General features: G+C 40.4%; 1 protein-coding gene across 1 annotated transcript; it reads left to right on the top strand.

Moving 5' to 3' along the window:
- The first annotated feature begins 1,767 nt into the window (after nt 1-1,767).
- On the top strand, nt 1,768-24,718 carry rab33a (RAB33A, member RAS oncogene family). Its single transcript, XM_038295952.1, has 5 exons — nt 1,768-1,993; nt 10,283-10,779; nt 21,913-22,053; nt 23,618-23,698; nt 23,775-24,718. The coding sequence occupies exons 2-5, from the start codon at nt 10,402-10,404 to the stop codon at nt 23,997-23,999; spliced, it is 825 nt and encodes a 274-aa protein (XP_038151880.1). The 5' UTR covers nt 1,768-1,993; nt 10,283-10,401; the 3' UTR covers nt 24,000-24,718.
- Nucleotides 24,719-25,572: the final 854 nt, after the last annotated feature.

Below are 25,572 nucleotides of genomic sequence, written 5' to 3'. Positions count from 1 at the left end.
TACTCACACAGACCAGTATCTTCTTTTTGACTCACACCACCCACTGGAACACAAACTCTCAGTCATCAGAACCTTACAACACCGGGCAGAACATGTCCCTACTAAAACAGATGGGAAGCAAAAAGAACAGAAACACATCAAAGATGCTCTCCGAAACTGTGGATATCCAAACTGGGCTTTTATCAAATCAGCAAGGAAATCCAAAAGACACGCAACAGAAGACAGCGATGGGAAAATTAAACGCAAAAACATCACAATCCCTTATGTTGCTGGAGTGTCTGAAAAGCTCAAGAGGATTTTCTCCAAACACAAGATCCCAGTACATTTCAAGCCAAACCAAACCCTTAAACAGAGGCTAGTGCATCCGAAAGATAAAACCCCCAGACCGAATATGAGCGGAGTGGTATATGCTGTTCAGTGCAGTGAGGAATGCTCTGATCTTTATATTGGAGAAACCAAACAACCTCTCCACAGACGCATGGCCCAACACATAAGAGCGGCCGCCTCTGGACAAGACTCTGCAGCACATCAACACCTTGTGGACAAAGGACATTCTTTTGAGGTCCAGAATGTCCATATTCTGGATAAAGAAAATAGTTGGTTTGAGAGGGGCGTGAAGGAAGCCATCTATGTTAAGAGAGAAAAAACACCTTTAAACAGAGGTGGTGGACTGAGATTCCAGCTTCCAAAAACATACAATTCAATCATAGACATGATCCCTTCCAGATATCACCAAACCCCCCACCCCATCACAGAGGAACGAGGGACCTACCCGCTCCAGCCGGTGAACAATACCTCCTTAACGACCAACCCTTAACAATCATAGACAGGTTTCAGGTATTACAGGAGACAATCCCCCCCCTTAATGGCAATCCCCCCTTTAACGACCGACCCCTAGAATCATAGACAGGTTCAGATATTACAGGCTAACGATGGAACTAAACGACCCATTCATCGGTTACCATTTGCATGTTTCCAAGCAATACAAGGTCATGTCTATATAAGACTCAAACTCACTGCGGATCCAGACATTTGAATTGAGAAAGCTTCCTGGAGAGGTGGCGAAACGTCTTCAAATCTTGAAAACCAATTCCAGTGGATATTTTTTGAATTTTTACGGAATGACTATGACCTGGATGCCTGAGAACCTTCATCAGCATCTTATTTAAAGCATAAAATTACTAATTTTATTGGTAAATCATCTTGTATATCTACTCAAATTGAGGGTAAATACACTTGATTTAAGACATTGTACTTATTTCTAGATTGTTTTTGCAGAGAGTAAATCAACTCTGGTCTGTTTCATCCAGAACAAGCAGCCTGATTTTTTTCTAACTGGCAAATGAAAAGTTTAGTCTCTTCTAAGTGTGAAAAAAGCATAACTGGGGGAAATCATAAGGGAGACACATGGGTTTTTTCCCCCCCAGCATTATATGTGCTGAGCTTCAAGGAATACATGCTGAGAAATTTGCAATAAACTCTATAAAATATAACATCATCTATGAGCAGAGAACTTTGTGGAGCTCTTTGATTTATGCGACAGAATATCGAGACGATGTTCAAATGATTTGTGAATTTCACCACTGGTTTGTGTTCTTCAGGACCACTGAGCATCTTTCTGAGACAAACGGGTCTTTGACGGAGGATGAAGGGGAGCTTTGTCAGACAGAAGCCTTGGGATTGTTTATCGCTGCCAATGTGTGTTTGCTGCCTGTATGAGAAAGAGATTATGTGGGTGTCTCTAAGACGGCGTGTGCCTCGGCGAGGAAGAGATTGAGTGGCACGCCTGTGTTTGTGTTTGGGAATAAAAAGGAAGCCGGAAAAAAATCAGGACAAGAGTTTTTCTGATTCTATCCACATTTTAGTCTGATATCAGCAGACAGAGAGGGTGTTTACATGTCAACAAAGGTGGGAGTGTGTGTCGTAGGGGGAGTTAAAACGAAAGCAGAGCATCTTTAACACTTTGCAGCTGATTTTGAGGCCCTTTAGAAAGGTAAGTCAAACATTTGTTTTCAACTAGCCATCAGAAACATCTGATTGTTGGTGAACTGTCTCAAAATGTCTTCAAATTAACCTTATTAGTTAATATTCTGAATACATTTACTCCTATCGGTCTCCGCCAGTCACGTGACATTTGTTGCTAAGACGCCATTTTTGGTGGAAAAGGCGTAGTGTAAACAACCGCAACATAGCTAAACGAAGGACTAAAGGATTGAGTTTGTTTATCTGACTATATGGGAAAAAGTAAACAGAATGCGAAATTACCGTACCGGTGTCGTGCCAAGGTAGTTATCCCTGCGAAAATTTGTATCCCCTCGTCGGGAGCGCGCACGGAGTAGGAAGAACAACCCGAGTTAACTCCGCTTCAATTCCAACGTGCAGAACTTGAAATTTTGAAAGGTTTTACGTGTATGAAAGTTGAGCTTTACTGTTTTATTCTTTACTTCACGTGTTGTAGCAGAATATCGCCAGTGATATTGATTTAAAACTGATTATAAAACACAAACGTTTGCTTGAAAGCTGGTCGCTGACAGCAGTGTCTACTCCTCCCTCTGAAAGCAAACAGATCCTTGTTCTTTTCCACACGTTCCTTTAAAATCTCTCATTGTTTCACAGTGTCCAAATGTTCTCATCCCATTGAAAACGGTTGTAAACCATATACTTGTAATAAAAATGAAATAGAAAATGGAGTGCACGTGTAATCATTAAAGACTATATGCAGAAGGAAAATATTTTTTCCTGGTTGAAATTTAGTACCTAAATCTATATTTGTGTTTATAGTAACGTACAATTTATCTATGTTGTACTATCCTTAATAAACAGTTTGTGTTCTAACATCAGCCGTTTTATTTCACCCCATTTTGCCATAATTGGCAATATGGGATAAAATAAAACCTGCTGTAATCTGTTCCCCCTGTCTAAATCAGACAAAAAAGGCCCCAGCTTTTTTATTTTTGGCTTATAAGCATCTTTTATGATGACAATTTATTCCTGAAACTTTTGATGTGATTGACCTTTATTTCTTAAAGTTATAAGGGGGGAACAAATTATAGCAGGCCACCTGCTGTAATCTGTTCTCCCCTGTCTAAATCAGGCAAAAAAGGTCCCAGCTTTTTCATTTTTTGCATCATAAAAGATGCTTATAAGCCAAAAATGAATAAAACTCCAAAGTTTCAGGAGTTAGTTGTCATCATAAAAGATGCTTATAAGCCAAAAATGAAAAAGCTGGGACCTTTTTTGCCTGATTTAGACAGGGGGAACAGATTATAGCAGGTGGCCTGCTATAATTTGTTCCCCCCTTATAACTTTAAGAAATAAAGGTCAATCAACTCCAAAGTTTCAGGAGTTAGTTGTCATCATAAAAGATGTTTAAAAGCCAAAAATGAAAAAGATGGGGCCTTTTTTTTTGCCTGATTTAGACTGGGGTAACAGATTACAGCAGGTTTTATTTCATCCCATATTGCCAGTTCTGGCAATATGGGATGAAATAAAATGGCTTATGTTAGAAGACAAACTGTTTATTAAGGATAGTACAACATAGATAAATTGTACGTTACTATAAACACAGATATAGATTTAAGTACTAAATTTCAACCAGGAAAAAATATTTTCCTTCTGCATATAGTCTTTAATGATTACACGTGCACTCCATTTTCTATTTCATTTTTATTACAAGTATATGGTTTACAACAGTTTTCAATGGGATGAGAACATTTGGACACTGTGAAACAATGAGAGGTTTTTTTAATGAACGTGTGGAAAAGAACAAGGATCTGTTTGCTTTCAGAGGGAGGAGTAGACACTGCTGTCAGCGACCAGCTTTCAAGCAAACGTTTGTGTTTATTATTAGTTTTAGATCAATATCACTGGCGATATTCTGCTATAACATGTGAAGTAAAGAATAAAACAGTAAAGCTCAACTTTCATACACATAAAACCTTTCAAATTTCAAGTTCTGGACGTTGGAATTGAAGCGGAGTTAACTCGGGTTGTTCTTCCTACTCCGTGCGCGCTCCCGACGAGGGGATACAAATTTTCGCAGGGATAACTACCTTGGCACGACACCGGGACTGGCAGCCTCTCACACAACACGATCATGTCATTTCTGGTAAATAATTGTGCCGAAATAACAGCCGCGTGTGGGTTATCTCGACTTTCCACCTATTATGGTGGTTTTCCCACGATGCACCACGCCCGAGGTAAACATTGACGTCACCTGGCGCAGACCGATTGTGTCGACAGCAGTGATGCCCGACCCATCCATCCCACCTGTTTTCTTTCTGGAATATTTCAACCTAGATGGATTTCTCTCTGCAGATCTGCCTCAATATGCTCCAAAATAGTTCACTAGGTTCAGCTACAAAGCCCTGAAGATACATTCATTTTGTAAAGAGGATAGGAAAAGCTGCCGTCAGAGATGCATCCAATTTAGGCAGCATCCCATTCTTAATCCAGGGGTTTAATATAAAGTCAGTCAAGCTTGCAGCTATGAGAGCTTAAACTCCTTTAGAGTTGATGCCAATGCCTCAGTTTTCTCTTGGATTTCCAGCCTGCAGAGGACATGCATCCAACCCTCTGCTTTGCACTCGGCGATGCATGTCTTGGTTGCAGCGGCTCGTCCATGGAAACCTATTTCTTGAATCTGTCCATGAACTGTTCATGAGTTGATCTAAAAACAATTGAAAAGTGAGGAGGAAATGTTGTGTATGTTACACGTATAAAAACATGTGGCCCTGAACTTGGAGGAGTTGATCTTCATCTCTACCGCTTTGCACTCAGCTATGAACCATCGTAGTGTATGTTGCAGGTCTTGGCAGGAGGGTGCCAGAAAAACAACGTCATCATCGACAAAACGCAGGAAGGAAATCTGATGGTCCCCAAACCAGACCCCATCCGGTCCTTAGCTGCACCTAGAAATCCTGTGCATTAAGGTTCTGAGCAGGACCAGTGACAGAGTGCAGCCCTAGAGGAGTCATGGACTGGAAACAGGTCTGACTTAAAGGGGAAGGCTGTTTTTTTTTTTTACATTGGGCCCTTGATTTTACGTTATTACATCATGTTCTACTCACCCATATGAGTTTTGTGTCATTTGGAGCCGTTCTGAAGATATTCCGTTAGGTTATATCCAAGTAACGTCTTCCTATCGGCAACGACTTGAAGGCAAAGACTGAGCTGTTCATAATTTATTCTTTATGGTACGCCAGCATTTACAATATGTAGGCGAATCACTGTCCCCCAGACATACGCGATTATACTTTTTATATTTCTATTTTTTTAAACAAAGCGGCGATTGTATGACGTCATCCGCGTGCGCCGGCTACCATTCATTCATCCTGTCCGCTGAACTGCTGCTAGTTTTACTCGCATGCTTGGAAGATGTCTAGTGCTACTAGCACAGATGATCTCGCTCTCCAAATGGAATTGAACGATTCAGATTAGCTAGCCGAATGAATAGAAGGGGTAGAGCGTAGCCGCCTGTGGCCCGGGCTGCCTGTTACAACTCCAGTCCGGCACGTGGATGACGTCATACACACTCCTCTTCATAGAACATGATGTAATAATGTAAAATCAAGGGCCCAATGTAAAAAATAGCCGTTCCCCTTTAATGCCCGCTCTGCTTGTACAGCAACCAAATGGCCCCTAGTAAAGGGTACAACTCAGTACTCCTGGAGCACCCCTTACAGCGCACCATGAGGGACACTGTTGAATGCCAGGTCAACAAAACACATGTGGACAGGTTGGGCAAACACCCATGAACCATGGAGAAACCTGCAGTGAGCGTAGAGCTGGTCCGCTGGTCCACGGTCAGGACACAAACCACACTGATCCTCCAGACTCCTGCACTTTTCTCTCCAGCAGCCTGACATAGGCCTTAAGGCTGATTTATACTCTGACACCAGGTCGTCTGCGTGTGTGTCGCAGTGAATGCAAAAGTGCCCCCGCCCCTGCTACAGACACTCTGCTGCACCTCTCGAAAATTGTAGGCAACCGCAGACAGGAGGCCTAAGATTGGTCAAATCTACATCCGCTCTACACTATGCGTATTTCCTGTTTTGTACCTTACTGGCTTTGTTTTGTTTGTATGACCGCCATTGTGGAAAATGACTGGTGAAGATGGACCAGCTGGACGAGCGAAGTTCGTGAGAACGCTGGGACCCTTTTTCCACCTGGATCCACGCTCTTTTTCGCCCTCATGTCCCTCAGTTGTCACACAAAATTGCCCCTTACATTTTTCCACTTCCTTCAACCACCACTCCAGTCTGCCAGTCACAGGGCACTGGTCCAGACCTGATGGACGTGATGAAGAGGCATGTCAGCCATTAAATCCTGGCTTTACATTAACAAGCATTGCAAATTCCCTCAGCTTTTATTACCAGTGATTTTAAAAAGTTTTTTCTGGAATCAGACAAGGACATACTTTTTAAAACAACAAGTGTGTGATATAAGGTGAAACCCTAAAAACAGAGAATTCATCATATTTCCACTTCACACAATGACCCATGTTTGATAACTAATGTCCTATATGGTAAACGGATTCTGAAATAAATTACATTTAACTATTAGATCTATTTGCTCTGAAGGTGACGTAACCAATGCTCTTTATTCAGAAACCCATTTGCTCCCATAACAGCAGGATCATACAATGCACAGTATTGATTTCATATGGCACCTTCCTATTATGTGACAGAGGACCGGGTTTTGCTGCAGTCCTAAACATGACAGGCATGTTGTTTCATGGAATGCAACAGTGCTGACTGGCTGATCCAATCATGTGACAAGACCATGTGAGAAAATTCAGATTTAAAGGTGCATTGTGTTTTAGAAAACCTCAGTGATAAAGCTAGGTCCATGTGTTGTGTGGAATCCAACAGAGAAGAAAGAAACATTTAACTCAAAACATAACGTCATAAATATTTATAATAACCAAATATAATAAAGACATTAAATATATATTCACTAAAACATAGCACATCTCAGGTAATTTGTACTTTTTCTTTTGTTTGGGGCCCATTTGTTTAACTACAGTATGCTGGAATCTCTGGATATTTGTGCACTTAAGGTTAAATTGATTTAGTTTTAGAACCTGGAGCAGATCATCAATTTAGGGAAACTCTACAGTTGGCCGATGCTTTTGTATGGAAGAAAAACAGTCTCATTGGAATCTGCCTTTTTTTTTAACACCGAATTTTAAACACTGAATTTTTTTAACACGCCGCCGGCCCCTTCGTCCGGTCAACACATATGCGGCTGAATTTTTGCAGCTGAATTTTTTGAAGCTGAATTTTTTTCTGGTGATTTTTTACCAGATAAAAACTGAGTGTAAGGAATTCAATGTCTAAAAAAATTTTGTGTTTAAAATTCGGTGTTCAAAAAATTCAGTTTTTAAAATTCGGTGTTCAAAAAAGGCAGATTCCAATGAGACTGTTTTTCTTCCATACTTTTGTTATCACATCAGCATCTTTATCTGTTTATCAATTAATGAGCAAAATTAAATGTGCAATCTGTTGCAGAATACATTTAGCATTGAGTTTAGTAGAAAATACCTGTAAATTGGAGGAGTGTTACTGATATGGCTGGAGCTAGATGGGGGGCCAGGGGTGGCCATGGCCACCTTAGCCCATCATTGGCCACCCCTGTGGACATTTTTTCCCTCTAATAGGGAAGGTGGCAGCTGTAATACTCTAAAGTGGAATATTCAAAACATAAAATTTTTTTGTAGTTAATTATACACATCAATATATTTACATCAAAGATGATAAGTACAGAATTCATGCTCTTTTCAGAACTAGATTTGGTGTTTTATGAGGTAAAGAGAAAATGTGTCTATGCAAGTCATCTAGGAGTCTTCATTGAAATCATAAATAACAATTTTAATAAAAACTTATCAAATAATCAGTTTATGTAGATATTAATGCTTGTATATGTCAATTTTATACAGAATGTTTATTGATACAAGTAATTATATCATATTTAATTTTATCTACTATACCTTTCATTTAGGAAAGAACAGATGTTTAAACACATGCGCCTATTTGTTAGCAAAGGCTGTAGGAAAGCATAGTTTGTCTTTATTTAGAAAATACGGATGTTTTGCTTGTTAATTTTCCTGTTGGAACAGTGTAGATTGACTCTGAGGTCCTGGCACCTATCCGCTTTCGGCCCCCCCTCAGTGTGCATTGGTTATTGCCTGGCCACCATTATTAAAATTTTCTGGCTAGTGTTGGCCTAGTGGGTTAGACCAGTGCGCTTGTGCTCTGAAAAGGTTGCAAGTACCTGTTTTGATTCCCAAATCTTCCACTCTTGGTCCCCGAGCAAGACCCTTAACCCCACACTGCTCCCCAGGTGCCCCACAATCACAGCCCACTGCTACCCAAGGGGATGAGTTAAATGCAGTACTTGCTAAAAGGTAATATCACATGCATTTAGTTGCAACACAGACCAACTGAAAGAGTGAAATTGAATCACCTGTGCGCTCCTGTGTGAGAGTATTTGTATCCTTAATGTGTCTCCATACAATGTTCAATAGTGGGTGTGGGAGCCCACTAGGGTTGGGAATTGAAAAGATTTTCACGATTCCGATTCCCTTTTCGATTCTATGAAACGATTCGATTCTTTATCGATTCTTTTTTCGATTCCATTTTGGGGGAAAAAGGAGAACAAACAGTTTGATTATCAGCATCAACTTTGTTTACTTAACTATTGCACAATCTTACAAAATCAACAAGATCAAGATGTCCACAGGAAATGTGAAACTGGAGTAACATCTGTGTTTAAATGAAAAATGAATACAAGAACAAACTTAATAACCAACAATGTCTAATAACAAATGATGGGATAATAACCTATTTTAAATAACAAAAAATACTAATTATAAAACAGTAGTAGGGAAAATTAACAGTTATTTTGCAGAAAGATGAGCATATCTGCTTTTTCTGGAAGGATACAGGATCTTTCAGGGCTTATGGTGTCTCCAGCCGTGGAGAACACCCTCTCAGATGGGGTGGAGGAAGCCTGCACACAGAGGTAGTTTTCAGCCAGTCCAGATAGCAAGGGCAGCGTATCTTGCTTGTTCCACCACCACAGTGTGGCGCTATCCCTGCAGGGGATGGAGGGCAAGCTTTTATAGAGCTGGATTTCCTGATCTACCCTCTGGGCTAAGGAAAGACGGGGCTTTGATTCACAAGGTGACCGCAGCTCGTCGTCTTCCTCCTCGAATAGTTCTTCTAACTTGCGTAACTTGCGTAACTTACATAACTTACGTAAAAAACGTGACGTAACTCGTGCTCCCCAGAGCCGGCGCTCTAGGCTCTGGTGCTGCGGGAATCGAAAAAAGAATCGTTCAGCGAGCTGCCAAACGATGCCATGGAATCGGAAAATACGGAACCGGTTCTGAACAGGAACCGGTTTTCGATTCCCATGCCTAGAGCCCACAGACCGGCCCCTCAGGACACTAGGAAGACCAAAGCCGTAGACACATCATGGCTGATATGATTCATTATGATTTAAGCTATTCTTTGAACTTAAACATTGACAATTTAAAAAATTTACACTGAAGTAAAAGTAAAGTTTTTTGCGAGAAGTGAATTCATCCTAGGCATAAACGACTGAAGCCGTAACTTAAAGGGTTCTTTACACAATCTTGAACTACTTGTTTATTCTCCACTATTCCCACAGGGTTACAGTATTAAAGGCTGAAATAAATCCATATATCTCAAATAATGCCCACTGTTTCTGGAATATTTACTTCTGTACTATCAAAATCATTAAATCTGCAAGAAATCATCTCTGCCTCTTCAACTCTTGTTAAACAACAGTATTCACCAACCCTGACAAGCATCATTTATGTGTTTTCTGTGGGTTTGTGAGCTTTATAAGGCCAATGTTTATTTTTTAGATAATTACTTTGTTATTCAATAAATTGAGATTCAAATGTCCAGTTCCTGCTTGCTAACATCTTGATTATTCTATCCACTGCAAACCATGCCATAGCATGATACTGCCACCACCATGCTTCACAGTAAATGCATATTGTTCTTTTCATGCTTGCTGGAATAAATGACGTGTAACCATTAATAATCAGTATGAATGTATTAATATGTGTATGTAGCATACATTTTCAACCCTTTCTTGTTTTTCTTTTTTTTTTACCAGAAGTAATCAGTCCTCATTAGGAACAAAACGATTCAGATCAATTTCAAAAAGCTCCAAATTGTTTTGATTTTAATGTAAATTGACGCTTCAGGCTGAATTGATTGTTTTGTTTGCTTCTTCTCCCTTTAAGGCTTCATCACATGCTGACAGCATTGTTGCATCCCTGCTCTCCTCCTCCCTTCTCTCTCCTCTCAATCCGCCCTCCTCTCCACGCGCACCTACACTTCTGCATCGCCTCCTCCGGCAATAATGAGCAAGGATTCCCCGGAGGAGGAGAGCCGAGCTCCGGGCTCCGGAGGAGGAGGAGGAGCGGGGAAAGGAGGCTCCAGGAGGAACCGAGCGGACGACAATGTCACCATCCTGACCTCCTCCATGGATTTCTACCGGGCCGGCCGGAGCCGAGCCAGCAGCAGCAGCCTCACCTCCTCCGTGGAGCTGAGCTCCTCCTCCCTGGAAACCAGCACCCAGACGCGGATCTTTAAGATCATCGTCATCGGGGACTCCAACGTGGGGAAGACCTGCCTCACCTTCCGCTTCACGGGGGGCAGCTTCCCCGACAAGACCGAGGCCACGATCGGCGTGGACTTCAGGGAGAAGCCGGTGGAGATCGAGGGGGAGACCATCAAGGTAAAGGAGCTCCCTCCCCCATCCTCACCCATCAGCTTCAGCTCAGGGGATGACACGGCCTGTTGTTTTATTTTACCCCCAAACTGGGGAGAAAAAAAAAAAGTTTCATTACATTTCTGTGGAGTGTTTTTCATTTCAGGGATGGATGCAGGAGGAGGAGGAGGAGGAGGAGGTCCTTTGTTTTTCAAAACAAAGCAGGTCTATATGTCTGCAGGTCCTACTAGACAGGGAAGGATATTTAAGAGATTAGACTAAATTAATCAAAAAATTTAGATTTCTCTTATTTCATATATTGATTTCTGCTTTCCAACAAAACAAAAACAATCCACTGTACATTCTTTTCAAGTTTAAGACGTTTCGCTTCCCATCCAGGAAGCTTTTTGTCAGGGTTTGGTTGAGGTTTGTGCGATGGACTGGCGACCTGTCCAGGGTGTACCCCGCCTCTCGCCCATTGACAGCTGGAGATAGACACCAGCACCCCTTGTGACCCCACTTGGGAGTAAGCGTGATGGATGGATGGATGGATGGATGGATGGATGGATGGATGGATGGATGGATGGATGGATGGATGGATGGATGGATGGATGGATGGAGGGTTAAAGTTTGAGGACCCAAATGCAGAGGCAGGGAGGCAGAGGTGAGTTCTGTAGATTTAATGAGTGGTTCACAAACAACTGAGGCAGGAATCGAAAAATCCAACATGAAAAATAGTTAAACAAACCAGAACCATGGAGACATCAGAGGAAAACAATCACGACAAGGTAAGACAAAGTAAGCCGGACTTAAACGAGGAACCAGCACTGAGGAACTGCCCAAGGAGAGTATTTATGGGAACAAAGATAGGACTAAGGAGCAGATTGGGAGCAGGTGTGAAGAGAGGAGTCTAGAAAGGAGCCAGGGAAAAGGAGGGCAACAAATAAAAACCTAAGAACTGAAATATAACCAGAAAACACAACAAAATGAGAATTAAACCAATAAAACTAGAAAACATGGAGCAAAGTTAAACTGAATACTCAAAAGAAAACTTAACAGAACAAAGACTGTGACACTTTTTCTATTAAAATTTTGTTGGGCTACTGTATAAAACCTCAATCTCAACACTATTCCTGACATTTGGAATTGAAAAAGCTTCCTGGATCGGAAGTGAAACGTCTTCAAATTTGGAAACAAAGTCCAGTGGATTGTTTTTTAACTTTTTTTGGAATGACTATAAACTGGATGACTGAGAATCTTCAGCAGCATTGATTTCTGGTATTCACTCACAATAAAAATTTTCACTCAGCCTGCAAGGCCACACAATTCCTGAGTTAGGGGTGTTTTTTAGACAAGACATACTTATTCCCACAACAAGCCAGATTCTTCTTTAAAGTCGTAAGGAAGTCATATTTAAATGTCAAATCATTCTGGCTTAAACATGTATATAAATGTACTCTTTATCAGACGATATTGTCTTAAAATCTGTGTTTTTTTTGTTATCTTATGCAGGCTAGTTAGTTATACGTCAGCCTTCACACCTAAATTCGGCCAATCATATATCAACAGTCATCTGTCAAACAAATTTTTTCGGTCATAGTATCTTGATTCATATGTCGCAGCTAATGTACGCAACCGTTGAAATAAGAAATAAGAATCCTTTCCTTTCCCATTGAGTTCCGTCCCAGTGTTCACGGGGATGGACGTCTGTGTCTGCTGCAGACGTAGAGCTAACAGAACTGGCAGCGTTGCAAGGCAAGGGCTCAAACATGTACGACTGGAAGCCTTCTACACCAAACCAAGCTTCTGCCGCCCTGGCGTCCTCTTCCTCAACATCTTCATCCCCGCTTTCCTCCTCTAAATAAAAAATGGATGACGGAGGAGACTCATCCACGACCTCCAACACTAAACTCTCCTCCTCTTGCATGTTTCCTCTGTCCATAGCGTTCCTTGACAGTGTCGTTTCTAAGTCACCAATTTAGTGCTACTTGGTCCCAATGGAATTTACCATATGGGGAACTGGTTAGCAAGATGCTTCTGACAAACCGGCCACAACCAAACTTGCTTTTGAACCTTTCGCCGCAACAATCCCACTCTCATGATAAATGGCCAATCACATTCACTTTCATGTAAAGTCGTGCACCACTCGGGAGAATTCGGTAATACAGCGGTTGGAACAGCCGCTTCTCTACGACTTTAAGGTTTATTCATAACATGTTGATCCAGCAATTTTACTGTTTAACCAAAGTGTCTGTAATTTCTTTTGACTCGGACTACTTTCCATTATTCTAAGTAAGGGGGGACGAATGCTGTCCAGATCAGAACAGGGCTGACTGACTGAAATCCATCGATCTCCGTTTATTTAACTGGAGTGAATAGTTGAATACTTTTTCCCACGACAGAAGTCCTCAAAGTTTTAGTTTTCTGGAACATTGATGAACAATCAGCATCATGAAGACCATAGAGCACAGCAGACACGTCAGGAAGAACGTTTAAAGCAGGGTTACAGGTTCTGTAATAATGGCTCCAGCCCAAACAGATTAATCCGTAATGACACCGAAACTGTAGGTGTATCAGAGGTCACTATAAGTGCTTTAAATAGTAAAGGCAGTAGGAAAAGAGGTAGTTTCCTTAACATAGCAACCTCCTGATAGTTCTATTTGTCACTACCCGATCTGTCCTGCCATGCGCCATCAGCTAATTTGCGCTTCCAGATATACATCCGGGCCACCCTCAATTTTATTTTGTAAAAAATTTAGTTTTACCCTCCCCAAAAATATTAAACATACTAAAATATAATGTGTTAAAGGTTAATACTTTATTTCCTGAGAAAATAAATGCCTTAAAATCCTTTCTGTTTTATCACTCCTCTCTGCCCGATCTGCACCGGAAATGGGATCCTAGGTTACTTTTTCGGCTTTGGATTTAAACATAAATCTAGTGTTTTTGAGTTTTATGTTTTCCTTTCGTGTTAACATTATGGTATATAGTGTGTTATCCAAAGAAAGAAACAACTAAAAAGCAGATAAACTGTCTAATCATATTTTGCTGGACTGCTCGGAGCATGTCCTATGATTATGTCAGAGAAGCAGTTTAACGAATAAAATGTGAAAAGCATAAAAATTGTTTCACAAAAGTCATAAATAAATTTTTTTAAGATGTGTAATAGCATTCTTTAGAGAGTTAAGGATAAAAATAAGTAATTTTAGTACCATAATTACATAAATTATGGACACCTGGATGTATATCTGTTCGTGCATGTGCAGGACGGATCGTGCTTGCAGGAGGATCGGGTAGTGACACTATTTGCCGCATAGGAGCTATACAGATTCCCTGAGTCCTTTGCATGACAGGATGTACAGGCACAGCCCTCCAGTACTCTCTGTTTGAAACATTTTTTATATGGTGTTAGTCTCATTGTTATGTTTTCATCACCTTTCCAATTAGCTTTGAAATGAAAGAAATATATTATTAAAAGAAAACAAGGATGTCCAGCTCTTAGTTTGCACTACACATGTTCCCTTTCGTACACCAACAATAACGTGGAACAGAAGTGCTTAAAGGAACCAAGATATAAAAGAAATAGAATAGTGCCTAGATTTGAAATCAAATAAGACATTTTATAACCAAATCTAAGATGGCTGAGTAGTGAAAACAAAACAGGCATAATGTGTCCCCTTCTGGGAGGTTGAGCTGCAGCATTTAGAACAACAAACACATGGAAGATGGTCAGAATGTTTGGCAGATGGATGAAGCTAGACTCAGGAAAGTGCTTGAAGAAAACCTGTTAGAGGCTGTAAAAACCTGAGGTCCATTGTTTAGCAGATTGATGATCCAATTTTAACTGCAGTTTCTCTTTTTTTCCTTTTTATGTTTACAATCATGATCCTAAACATAAAGAAGGAGCAGGGGGGGATTTATCATTAATACTAGGCAGTTGCCTAGGGCCCCAAAGGTCTTGGGAGTCCCCATAAAACTCTGTTTACATGTATGATTAATACCACTATTCCTTATTTGTGCACGTTTATTATGTTTTTGATCAAAATCCTTTCTTTAAAATGCTATCAGAATGCTTATAATATTAAGTGTGTCTTAGCCCCCACTTCAGTGTCCACCATATTGGATCAGTCCATTTGCTGCACATGTTCAGACAGGTCAAAATAGACTGTAGCAAACCATTTGAAAACAATGAGAAGAGCAGTGTTTCAAACTTAGCACTTTCGTTGCTATATTTGTTGAATTTTCAGACCCCTGTAGCGCTTAAAAAAAAAAAAAGAAAAAAAAAAAAGCCAAATCTAGCACAGATGGAGACTTTGGAAACACGGGAAGGAGCAATCAGCTAAGTGAGCTTAGTGCTTGGAAAAAATCTTTCATTCCTTCTGAGACAGCCTGAAAAGTCAGCTGAGTACAAAAAAAAAATAGAGAGGAAAACAAGAAGAAAAGGGACAAAAAGGGAGGGACAAAACGTATAGCTGTCTGTATAATGGGTCTGTTTTATGTGTCGTCTTCTCAATTCAGAGGGTCCCCTGCCTGTCTTTGCCCAGGGCCCCAAATTTCCTAAATCCGCCCCTGAGTAGGGGCTACTGCCAAATCAAACCATATTAGAACAGGCATTAAGAATCAATATTACTATTACATCAATCAATCAAACATTGTAATTGAAATTTCAGTCTCAGTACCACCGTTTATCAGGGGGGAATGGATTGACTGAGGCCGTAGCACAGGACGCTGCCATTCGGCAGAACGGCACATTCTTATGGCTTCCAACCAGTAACCTGGCTTCCCAGGTCCCAGGCGGTTCCCTAATAGCACTGCCTTTTTATAAGCAACCTTAGTGTGATGAAAAACAGTACAAATAAGACAGAGTACCCAATGATGGTGAAGTTAAAATTAAAATTGCTTGGATTTTTTTTTTTTTTGGTAAATTAGTGCAGTTGTTCCCAAATGCTGGAACACGCCCCCTAGGGGTGGCTTAGTGTAATTCAAGGGGGTTGTTGTACAAATGAAATGAATAAAAACATTTTTTTTGTTTGTTTGTTGATTGTAATGTTAATTTCTATTTCACTCTTGGATCAACAGTAAAACTTAAAATAGTTACACTTTAAAGGTTGTTATTTTGGCTATTAAGAGTAGATCCCAGTTTATTTTACTGCAATATTTAATTTACTGTTTTTGACTTTTCTAAAAGGACTGAGCGGCGTTAGACATTAAGAGGGCGCAAAAACTTTCTTGGAAACCAAAGGAAGGCCCTGCCAGAAAAGCTTCGGTGCATCCAGCAGCCATGCATTCAGATCATGTAAAGCGCCAAGCCTTTCTATTTCCTCTTTGCCTTCCATAGTTAATGTTAAGTTTGATTTGTCAATAGATTTTTTGGGGGGCTGGGGGTTGGGAAAATAACACACCCTGCTGTTTAGCAAGTTCTCCCACTTAAAAATCATGGAGGGGTCTGAAATTGTCATTGTAGGTGCATGTCCACTGTGAGAGACATAATCTAAAGAAAAAAGATCCATAAACCAAAATACGTGATTTTTTTGGGCCCCTTGCCAGGATCCCCCACTGGGCCCCGGGGGGCCAGGCCCCGCGAACCAGCCGCCAGGAATAAGCCATCTAGAAAAAAATGATCCCCATTTTTTAAATGATGGCCATTTAAAAAAAAAAAACATAATAAATTCCATCCCAAGACCATCTTAATCTGTACAAACAATTAATTTGTTCATAGATACACATAAACTTATAGATGCATGGAGATTTAAACATCCCACTAAAAGGGAATATTCTTATTACTGTAAGTATATACCGGTAAGTCTTTTTCCAGAATAGATTTCTATTTCATTGACCCCTATTTGCTGAATGATATGACAGACTATAAATATGACCCAATTTCTGACCGTGCTCCAGTGAGCATTAAAGTAACTCTTCCAAGATGGAAAGGGAAATGACAGTTTGAAGCACTCCTGCAGGCAGATTCAGATTTGGCAAAGTTCATTATAGAACAAATAGATTTTTTTCCATCAGGTAAACAGAACTAATAATATCTCAGCCTCAACGATCTGGGAGACACTTAAAACGTATCTCAGAGGGCAGATTACTTCTCTCTGCTCATACGAGGAAAATTAAATACCAGAAAATTTAGGAGTTATATTGAGAAATGAAGGCTCTGGACGGACATAGCTGGATCCCCGACCCCTTCTTTGATTAAAAGGAGTGTATGCATACAAACTGAAATGTATCTTTTAAGTAACACTGAAAGGCTAATCATTAAATCCCATAGCAGATTCTATGAAGAGGAGGACAATGTCATGAAACAGTGCAGATGGACCCAGTATTCAAGGTGAAACAGACAGTGGGAAAGTTCAAAGCGTTTTTACTTAAACAGGTAAGTGACCACGATCATCTAATGGGAGATGATTACCTGTGAGTCACTTACTTGGTTAAACAGTTCAATCCATCCGGGGCAGGACTGCCAAACGAGCTGCGGCGCAGAGCCGCCAAGAATGTCCCCGATGCAGCAACCCCAGTTAGCAGGCAGGGATCCGATCCAGGTCAGGGTATACAGATCAGACAGGAACAGTTCAGGAATCCAGGAGTCCGCAGCCCTGTCAGGGGTTCTGATCCACACAGGAACAGACAGTTCCAGGGTTCCAGGAATCCACAGTTAAGTGTGAATGTGAAGTAGAGTTCAGAGTTCCATGAGTCGAGCTGACCAAAGACAATTCAGGCAAACAGATCAGATGGGAACAAGCATGCTCAGTGGTAGAGAGGTAGAACAGGATCTGGTAATCAATAACAATTAAGAAACGCTGAAACGCTCTCACCACTGGCTAGGGAATAAACTCGCCTGATGACAGTGGCTCGTGAATAATCTCCTCACTGGCTAGGGGACATGAACCCTTTAACAAACTCAAACTAACTAAATAAACATACAAACATCAAACATGAATAACTAAGATGATCTGGCCCCGATAGCTGGGCTGAGCCGAATATAAAGGAGCAGATGCAGGTGGATAAGATGAGCGATAATTAGAAACTGGACAGAGTTAGGCAGGTGAATGACATGGACAGTAAAGCTCAGCAATCAGGGCCGATCATAACAAACAACCCATCCATAATATTAGCTAGATGACTTATTCAGAAAGCTACATCCCGTAATATATAGCAAATTATAACACCTGATGGCTCCTCGATCTATTAACAGCTGCTTTAAAGAGTAATAATGTAAATTATATTCTTCAGACTCAATACAGAAAAAAAACTAATTAACTTTTTTTTTTTTCAAATCTGAATATTCCAAAAATTAACTCAGACTCTAAAAAGATCAAATCTGATACTAGTGGAAATTAATAATGCTATAATGTCCCTTTAAAGTGGAAAAGCCCCTGGAATGGATTAGTTTCCAACAGATTTTTACAAAAAAAAAAAATTTCAAAGATATACTTGCCCCTTCTTCATACTGAAGCTTTGGAAAATAACTTTCTAACTACTAAAAAGAAATATGGACCCTCAGGATTGCTGTTGTTTTAGACCAATTAACTTAACAAACAAAAGAGAGCTGGTTTAGGAGGACCAGGCTGGATTTGTCCATGGTGACAAATCCTATTTAATTTGATATCTACACTCTGAACCGAACACATCATCTCCAAGCAGTAAAATGCTGATAAAGCCGGGTATACACTATACGATTTTTTGCCCTTTTCGGGCCAATTCTCCAGTCGTGCGAGATGTTTTCAAATGGGTGTATGTAGTACAGGGGGTAACGAGGGGCGATTAGCCTCTCACGACCACCTCCCAATCAGGAATTGTAAGGGTGGGGGGAAAATCGAACATGCATGAAATTCAGTCGGCCTTCGTAAGGTGTTTGTGGGCAAACACCTTAGCTCTACGAGCAGAGCTGTAGCTGCGTGCAACGATTGAAAATATTGCCCAGTCTATGCCCGGCTTAAAGCGTAGAGTGGAGATAGCTTTTTTATCCACTTGGCAGGTTTGGTTTTAGACCTAATTTCTCATGCCGATGCTTATCACACATCACCTTCTGCACTGGTTAATGTTTTTGTTTTGTTTTCTAATCCAACGGTATCTGTCCCCTTGGCACACTTAGGGTCATTGCCTTTTCTTCCTTATTAGCTCAGCCCTCGATTTTATTCAAATGGAAGGCAGCTACTCCCTCATCTCATCCTCACTGGATAAGAGGCATTAAGTTAAACATTAAACTGGAAAAGATTAGTTGTACTCTCAATGGGTCCATCAACACATTCCACAAAACCTGGGAGTCTAATAACATTTGTGAACTATCTATCTATCTTAGGGTGGGCTGGTAGGCTGGTTCTTACTGTTTGTGTTGTTGTTGTTTTTTTTGTGGGTGTGATCTTTGTCTATTGATGGTGCTGTCTGGTATAATTATCCGTAATACAGTAAATATGATTGTTTTGTATAGGACTGGAACAATTAATCAGATTAATCGATTATTGAAATAATTGTCAACTAATTTAGTAATCGATTAATCTTTAGCTGGATTATAGAGACTCTATAACAGGCCTTTAGCTAGCAGAGCAACCCACTTAGAGCAGTATTTATACCAAGATTTTTATATAATATATTGTCGCTGTCGGACGGAAACCTCGTATGTCCAAAACCATAAAGTTTACAGGAAATTGTAAAAACGCTGTGTTTTTTTAGAAAAATAAACATTTTGTTATCAGAGTTGGTACTATATCTTTACTCACTGTTCTATATTTAAATGTATCACTTTTTGAATACTGCTTCCCCCAAGTTATATTTAAATGGATTTATGAGGTTTTTGACTTGCGACTTGTAGAGATGCGAGTTCCATCAGTACCAATGCCGCCGCTGGCAAGGTTGATAACTGACTTTTTTCTTTTTTTCTTTTCTTTTTTTTTTTTCTTTTAATTGGTTAATATTTTCCAAAACATACGTTCACATGTGGGGACTGACCAATGGTATCAATTTATGAAAAAAAAAAAAAGTCCAAAATGGGAGTTACAAGGTTTTTTCCCGACAGCGACGATATACAATTTTTGCATTTAAGATATAAAAAAAAAAAAAAACATTTGTCTGTCAGTATGCTCTATCCAGAACTCATCAAGTTAAAAAGTTAGAGTTTCCCCTGGTTTTATTTTGTTAAAAGTCTTATTTGTAAAGTTTTTTTGGCTTTCTGATTATGAATCACTCAATCGAAAAAATAAGTGACAGATTATTCGATATGCAAAATGAACATTAGATGAAGCCCTAGTTTTGTATGTTTAAGGAAAATCCCAAATATAGTGTTAAAAAAAAATGTTATTGGCATGGACCTTAAAAACTCTGGTAGATCTCTAACAAATATTGAGCCATAATTTGACAAATAAAATCCTGAATCCAGCCTATGCTGCTTAAAATATGAATAGAAACATCACTAGGAAACCAAGTCTAACAGTTCATAATGCATTGGCAAAAAATAAATTTAATGGAGGGAATAAAAAGACCATTGACATATATGGAGATGTAACGCTATCATTTAAGGACTGGGTATGTTGCTCTAACATACTGTCAGGCTGTTGCAAGATGAGATGTACATTTCTGTCTTTGGTATAATCCAACAATCAATACTCGGAGAGATTTTGTGCAACTAGAAACATTTCTAAATGGTGTTTCTGTTTGTGGTTGCCTGTCTACATTAAAGTGTGAACAATCTTGACCAGGCTCTTGGATCATGGATGTAATTTTGGGCAGGGAGCAATCGGACATGTTCCCTGCAATTTTTCAAAACTCTGTTTTGTTCCCCTGCACTTTTACTGTCCAAAAGCCATGTTACGCTACAGTACAGCAACATAGGTCAAGCTCTAGGACCTATTGGAAACTGCAGCTCAAGCTGAAGCTCCCTTCCCTAAGTTTAGACCGCCCACAAGCTCCTGATTGGCCAACTGTCTTTTCTTGTGTGATTGGCTGTCACCGCTGTCACTCCTGAGAAGCTCACTTTACAAAGATCTGATGCGCTACTGAAGCGGGCCTTTGAATGGATGGTCACACACCCTGAAGTTAGTTATATTAAAATGTACTTGGTCCAATGCCACTTCAGAAATCAAAATTTCATCCATGCTCTGGATCCGTTCATGGTTCTGCTCTAACTTACATCTGTTACTAACTTACTATGGAAGTAGTCTTAATAAATCATTAATCGGGGTGTGCTTTGGTGGAGTAGTGGTTAGCGCACACTACCCATGTACGGAGGCTTTAGTCCTCGACATGGCAGACCCTGATTCGAATCCGACCTATGGTCCTGTTCCGCATGTCTCTCCCCTCTCTCATACCCCCTTTCCGCCTTTCAGCCTACTGTCCAGAAAACGAGCCACCAGTGCCATTTTTTGGTAATCAACACATTACTCCATAGTGGATTATTTGTTTACACCCCTACTATAAGGACGAGCTGCTTCTGTTTATACCAGAACCCTTCTGATCACACATTGTGGACCAGTTGACACCACTTAATCATTTCAGATTTTTCAGTCTGAAGACAGTACGACAGTACAGCCCGATTCCCAGCTGATCTTCTTCCAGTAAAACCTGCACCCTAAAGTGCCTACACATACAGTCTTGTATACATGTTTTACTTAGCCAGTCATCTTATTCTACCTCAAACCCGTTCGTCCATTTCAATTTGTATGTTTTCTAAAGCTTTGTTGGGCTACTGTATAGGAACCTTGAACTCGACGCTGTTCCTGACAATTTCAATTGAAAAAGCTTGCTGGATGGGAAGCAAAATGTCTTCAAACTTGGAAACAAAGTCCAGTGGTTGTTTTTTTTTACTTTTTTGTAACACCTAGAGAACAGTGCTGTCCCGAGACGGTGTGAGAATATCGTCACAATGCTTCCAGTTATCTTGGAACATTACCCAGAGCTGTAATGTCTGAGTTGTTTTTTTAGAAAGTTTGTTAAATAACTTTCTTTAAGGATACAAGCAAACTAAACTGATTTATTTTTTAAAAGCTTTCCTTTAACTTAAACCTAATTTAATCTGTACAAACATATTGAATGAATTCTTCATTGTCATTAGATGTTTTACAAAGATTAAGGCATAAATTCTAAGCTGTCCTCCCCTCCAAGACTGATACAAAATTCCCTCCATACATGTTGTTGTTCATACATGTATTCTGTCTGTCTCTACAGGTGCAGGTGTGGGACACGGCAGGCCAAGAGCGCTTTCGCAAGTCCATGGTGGAACACTATTACCGCAACGTACACGCAGTGGTGTTTGTTTACGATGTAACCAAGATGGCTTCCTTCCGTAACCTGCAGACATGGATAGAGGTTAGCATTTAACTGGAAAAGACAACAAATTTGTTTGTGTTTTAAAAGCAGAATGCCTAAACTGTGTAGCCTTTGTCATACCAAGTTACTTTAATTAGTAGCACTTAATGTTCACACACTGTATGAAAAAACCTTAAGCTATTTATTCCTCACTTTGACACTAATTCCCCAAATTATTTATACATTATAATTAATTAGCTGTTATGACTCATGCTAGGCAAAGAGTGATGGTAACAGAAACTGTAGACAACATAACCATGTCAGGGTTGGGTTGAGATTTTGAGGACCCAAATGCAGAGGTGAGGAGGCAGAGGTGAGTCTTTGTAGATTTAACAGATAAACGGAGGAAAAAATCCAAAAACCAAAGTACAAAAATACTAGGAACCAAAAACCAGACAGCTTCTAGGGAACACTCACGTGGCGAGCCGGGAAAAGATGAGGAACCAGCCCTGAGGAACTGCACAGGGAGAGTTTATATAGGAGACGGAACAAAGACAGGACTAATGAGCCGATTGGGAGCAGGTGTGAACAGAGGAGTCTAGAAAGGAGCTAGGGAAAAGGAGACAAACACTAGAGGGCAACAGAGGGCAATCAAGAAATAACTAAGAACTCAAATACTTGCAGAAAAAACACAAAATAGGAATTGAACCAATATAAGAAAAACATGGATCAAAGTGAAACTAAAAACTCAAAACAAAACTTAACAGAACTAGGACCGTGACAAACCAGACTTGGCAAAGTTGCTTTAAAAATTGAACTGGTTACTGGTTATTAACTAATTTACTGTCCGATCAAAGTAACTAGTTTCCTTTTTAAGTAACTATGCTTTTACTTTTTATGATCTAGAATATCAAAGATTTTTATCTGACCTGTTATCCAGACATCAAACACAATGACTAAATACAATTTTGGTCACTTTTGAATTTACGTGGTGCTTTCACATTCGTGGTAGTATTAGACAGACTCTACAAAACACACTATTGGCTCAGGTAGTGCAGCTCATCCAAGATGGCGCGTCAATGCGAGCAGTGGCAAGGATTGCTGTCTGTCAGATTGATAGCTGGTCCAACTTCACGAGTTGTTTTCTGCTTTCGCAGTCATAAAAACAAAACAAGCCTAGAGTAGAGCGGAAATAGATTTGACCAATCAGAGGCCTCCTCTCTGCGGTACTGTCTGCGGTCATCTACAATTTTGGAGAGGTGCAGCAGACTGTCTGCGGAAGGGGCAGCGACGTCTCTGCGTTCACTGCGACACCTACGCAGATGACCTGGTTTCGAAGTATAAATCAGCCTTAAAACCTCCAGGACAGTGGCCTTTGGGGATGACTGTTCTAGAGCAAGACAGCAATAATGTGGATATGAGTTTTATCCACTAAAACTGCGTAAATATTGGGTGTACAGCCACATACTTGCACTTATTGTGTATTGTATCTTTTTTCCTCCTCCAATGTTTGTACAACATTCTGTGATTGAGTGAAACCTAAGTCAAATGTCCTATTTGTTTACACAATCATTGCCAATAAACCAGTTTCCAATTCGGATCATTGTGTTCCAATCTGTTGCAGGAGTGCAACGGCCATCGGGTGTCGGCATCAGTGCCTCGGGTTCTGGTGGGGAACAAATGTGACCTTGTTGATCAAATCCAGGTTGGTGAATGCAAGCTAAAGGTTTTCGGCATGGTTTCAGCACCAAGTGTCACCCATACACCGTTGCTTCCCACAGGTCCCCTCCAACATGGCATTGAAGTTCGCTGACTTACACAACATGCTGCTGTTCGAGACGTCAGCGAAAGACCCAAAGGAGAGTCAGAACGTCGACTCCATCTTCATGTCGCTGGCCTGCCGCCTGAAGGCCCAGAAATCCTTACTCTACAGAGACGTGGAGCGAGAGGATGGGAGAGTGAGACTCACACAGGAGACGGAGACAAAGACTAACTGTCCGTGTTGAGGGAGAAGAGGACGGGGAGTCACTCTGGGAGAGAAATGAGCGCAGTAGCTTACATAAACAGGAGGCTTAACGGAAACTTTCCTGGTTGGAAATGACAGGGAAGGTTAATGATAATGCTAGTCATGTTAGAGGGGTGGAGGATAATGGAAACATGAGTTTTAACTGAGATATCAAAAGAGTTCTTGCTGTTGAACATAAACGAGGGATTAGGAGTGGCTTGTCATGATGATGCTGCCTTTTACACTCGTTATTGTGAAAATTCTTCCACTGACTTTCCTAATAATGCTGTATCCTCTCAATCCTATCTTTTACCCTATATTTGCTCTAATTTCACCTGAGAACCGGACTTCTCAGCCCTTTTTCTACTGCTTTAATAACAAACGCTGCCTGACTCGTAACCTTCACAAACATTTAGAGTATAGAGCACCAAGGCCACGGCTAAGCCATCAGACATCCCGTTTGAGCGGATTGTTTGGAGGATTCGATCTCTGCTCACCTTTCACATCTGAGAAGAAGCAAATATAAATAGAAGGACGATACCCGAGGGGGGGCCTGTGCAGAAGCACCTTGACAAGGTTTCCTAAAGCAGACCCTTAATGGGTTGCCTTGTAGCACATCGCCTATTGATTTCAGAGATCCTTTTACCCCCATATGTTCTCTCTAACGCTGAGCTTTTCCTTTCCCCTCTACTGCTGATTTAAACATATCCTCATAATGTTTTTTGCCTATGAGTATTTGAGTATCTTTATTCTCCTTATTCTGTTTAATCAGGTGCCTTGCAAAATTACTTCACATTTCTCCATCATTTACTATTTTTGCCATGTTACAACCAATACTGTGAGGCATGTGGTTGTGAAGAGGGAGGATAGATTATCCTTTTTCATACATAAAGTATGGCTGACATATTAAGTATGGAGGGTTAAGAAGGACATAAATCCCTGAAATACATAAATGATACTTATTATGAAATTAACACATGTACCATTGAAAGTGACAATAAATAATTAAATGTACTGTTTATTTATTTAACATGTCATTAAACAGTTAAATGTACCATTAAAATGTAATGTGTATTTAATAGCGCTGGGTAAAAAAAATGATTTAATCAATTTTGGATCGATTCCTTTACATTTTTGCTAAATTAATGCATAGGGAATGAAATCGATTAGTTTTAGAGTGACATTCACATTCAAATGAGCAGGGGCTTGCAAACGCCGACCAAAGTAACACACCGCTCAGAAGGCTGTCCCAACTGAAGTCTGGAACCATTTTGGATTGAAAACTGCTAAAGATAATGTGCTGGATATGAAACATTAAGGTGACTTCCCTCTACATTGATAATGAGTGGCACCTCGCATCTCGTGCTACGGACCACCAAGATAACTTCAAGCCAGACAGCTGCAAACATAGCCAACAGTTTGACTGAAGGCATTAACAAATGGGGGCTGACCAGAAGACACCCTGTAGTTGTTACAGACAATGCTGCAAATATGGTTAGTGCAGTGGAGGTAATGCAGCTCATGCATGTCGACTGTGTCCCCCACTGTGCTTGCTCGTGCAAGGCTTCACTTTT

This window comes from Cyprinodon tularosa, unplaced genomic scaffold (assembly GCF_016077235.1).
Source record: "Cyprinodon tularosa strain WSP-4 unplaced genomic scaffold, ASM1607723v1 ctg363, whole genome shotgun sequence".
Lineage (NCBI taxonomy): Eukaryota > Metazoa > Chordata > Actinopteri > Cyprinodontiformes > Cyprinodontidae > Cyprinodon > Cyprinodon tularosa.
This window is presented reverse-complemented; position numbering and strand designations above follow the sequence as displayed.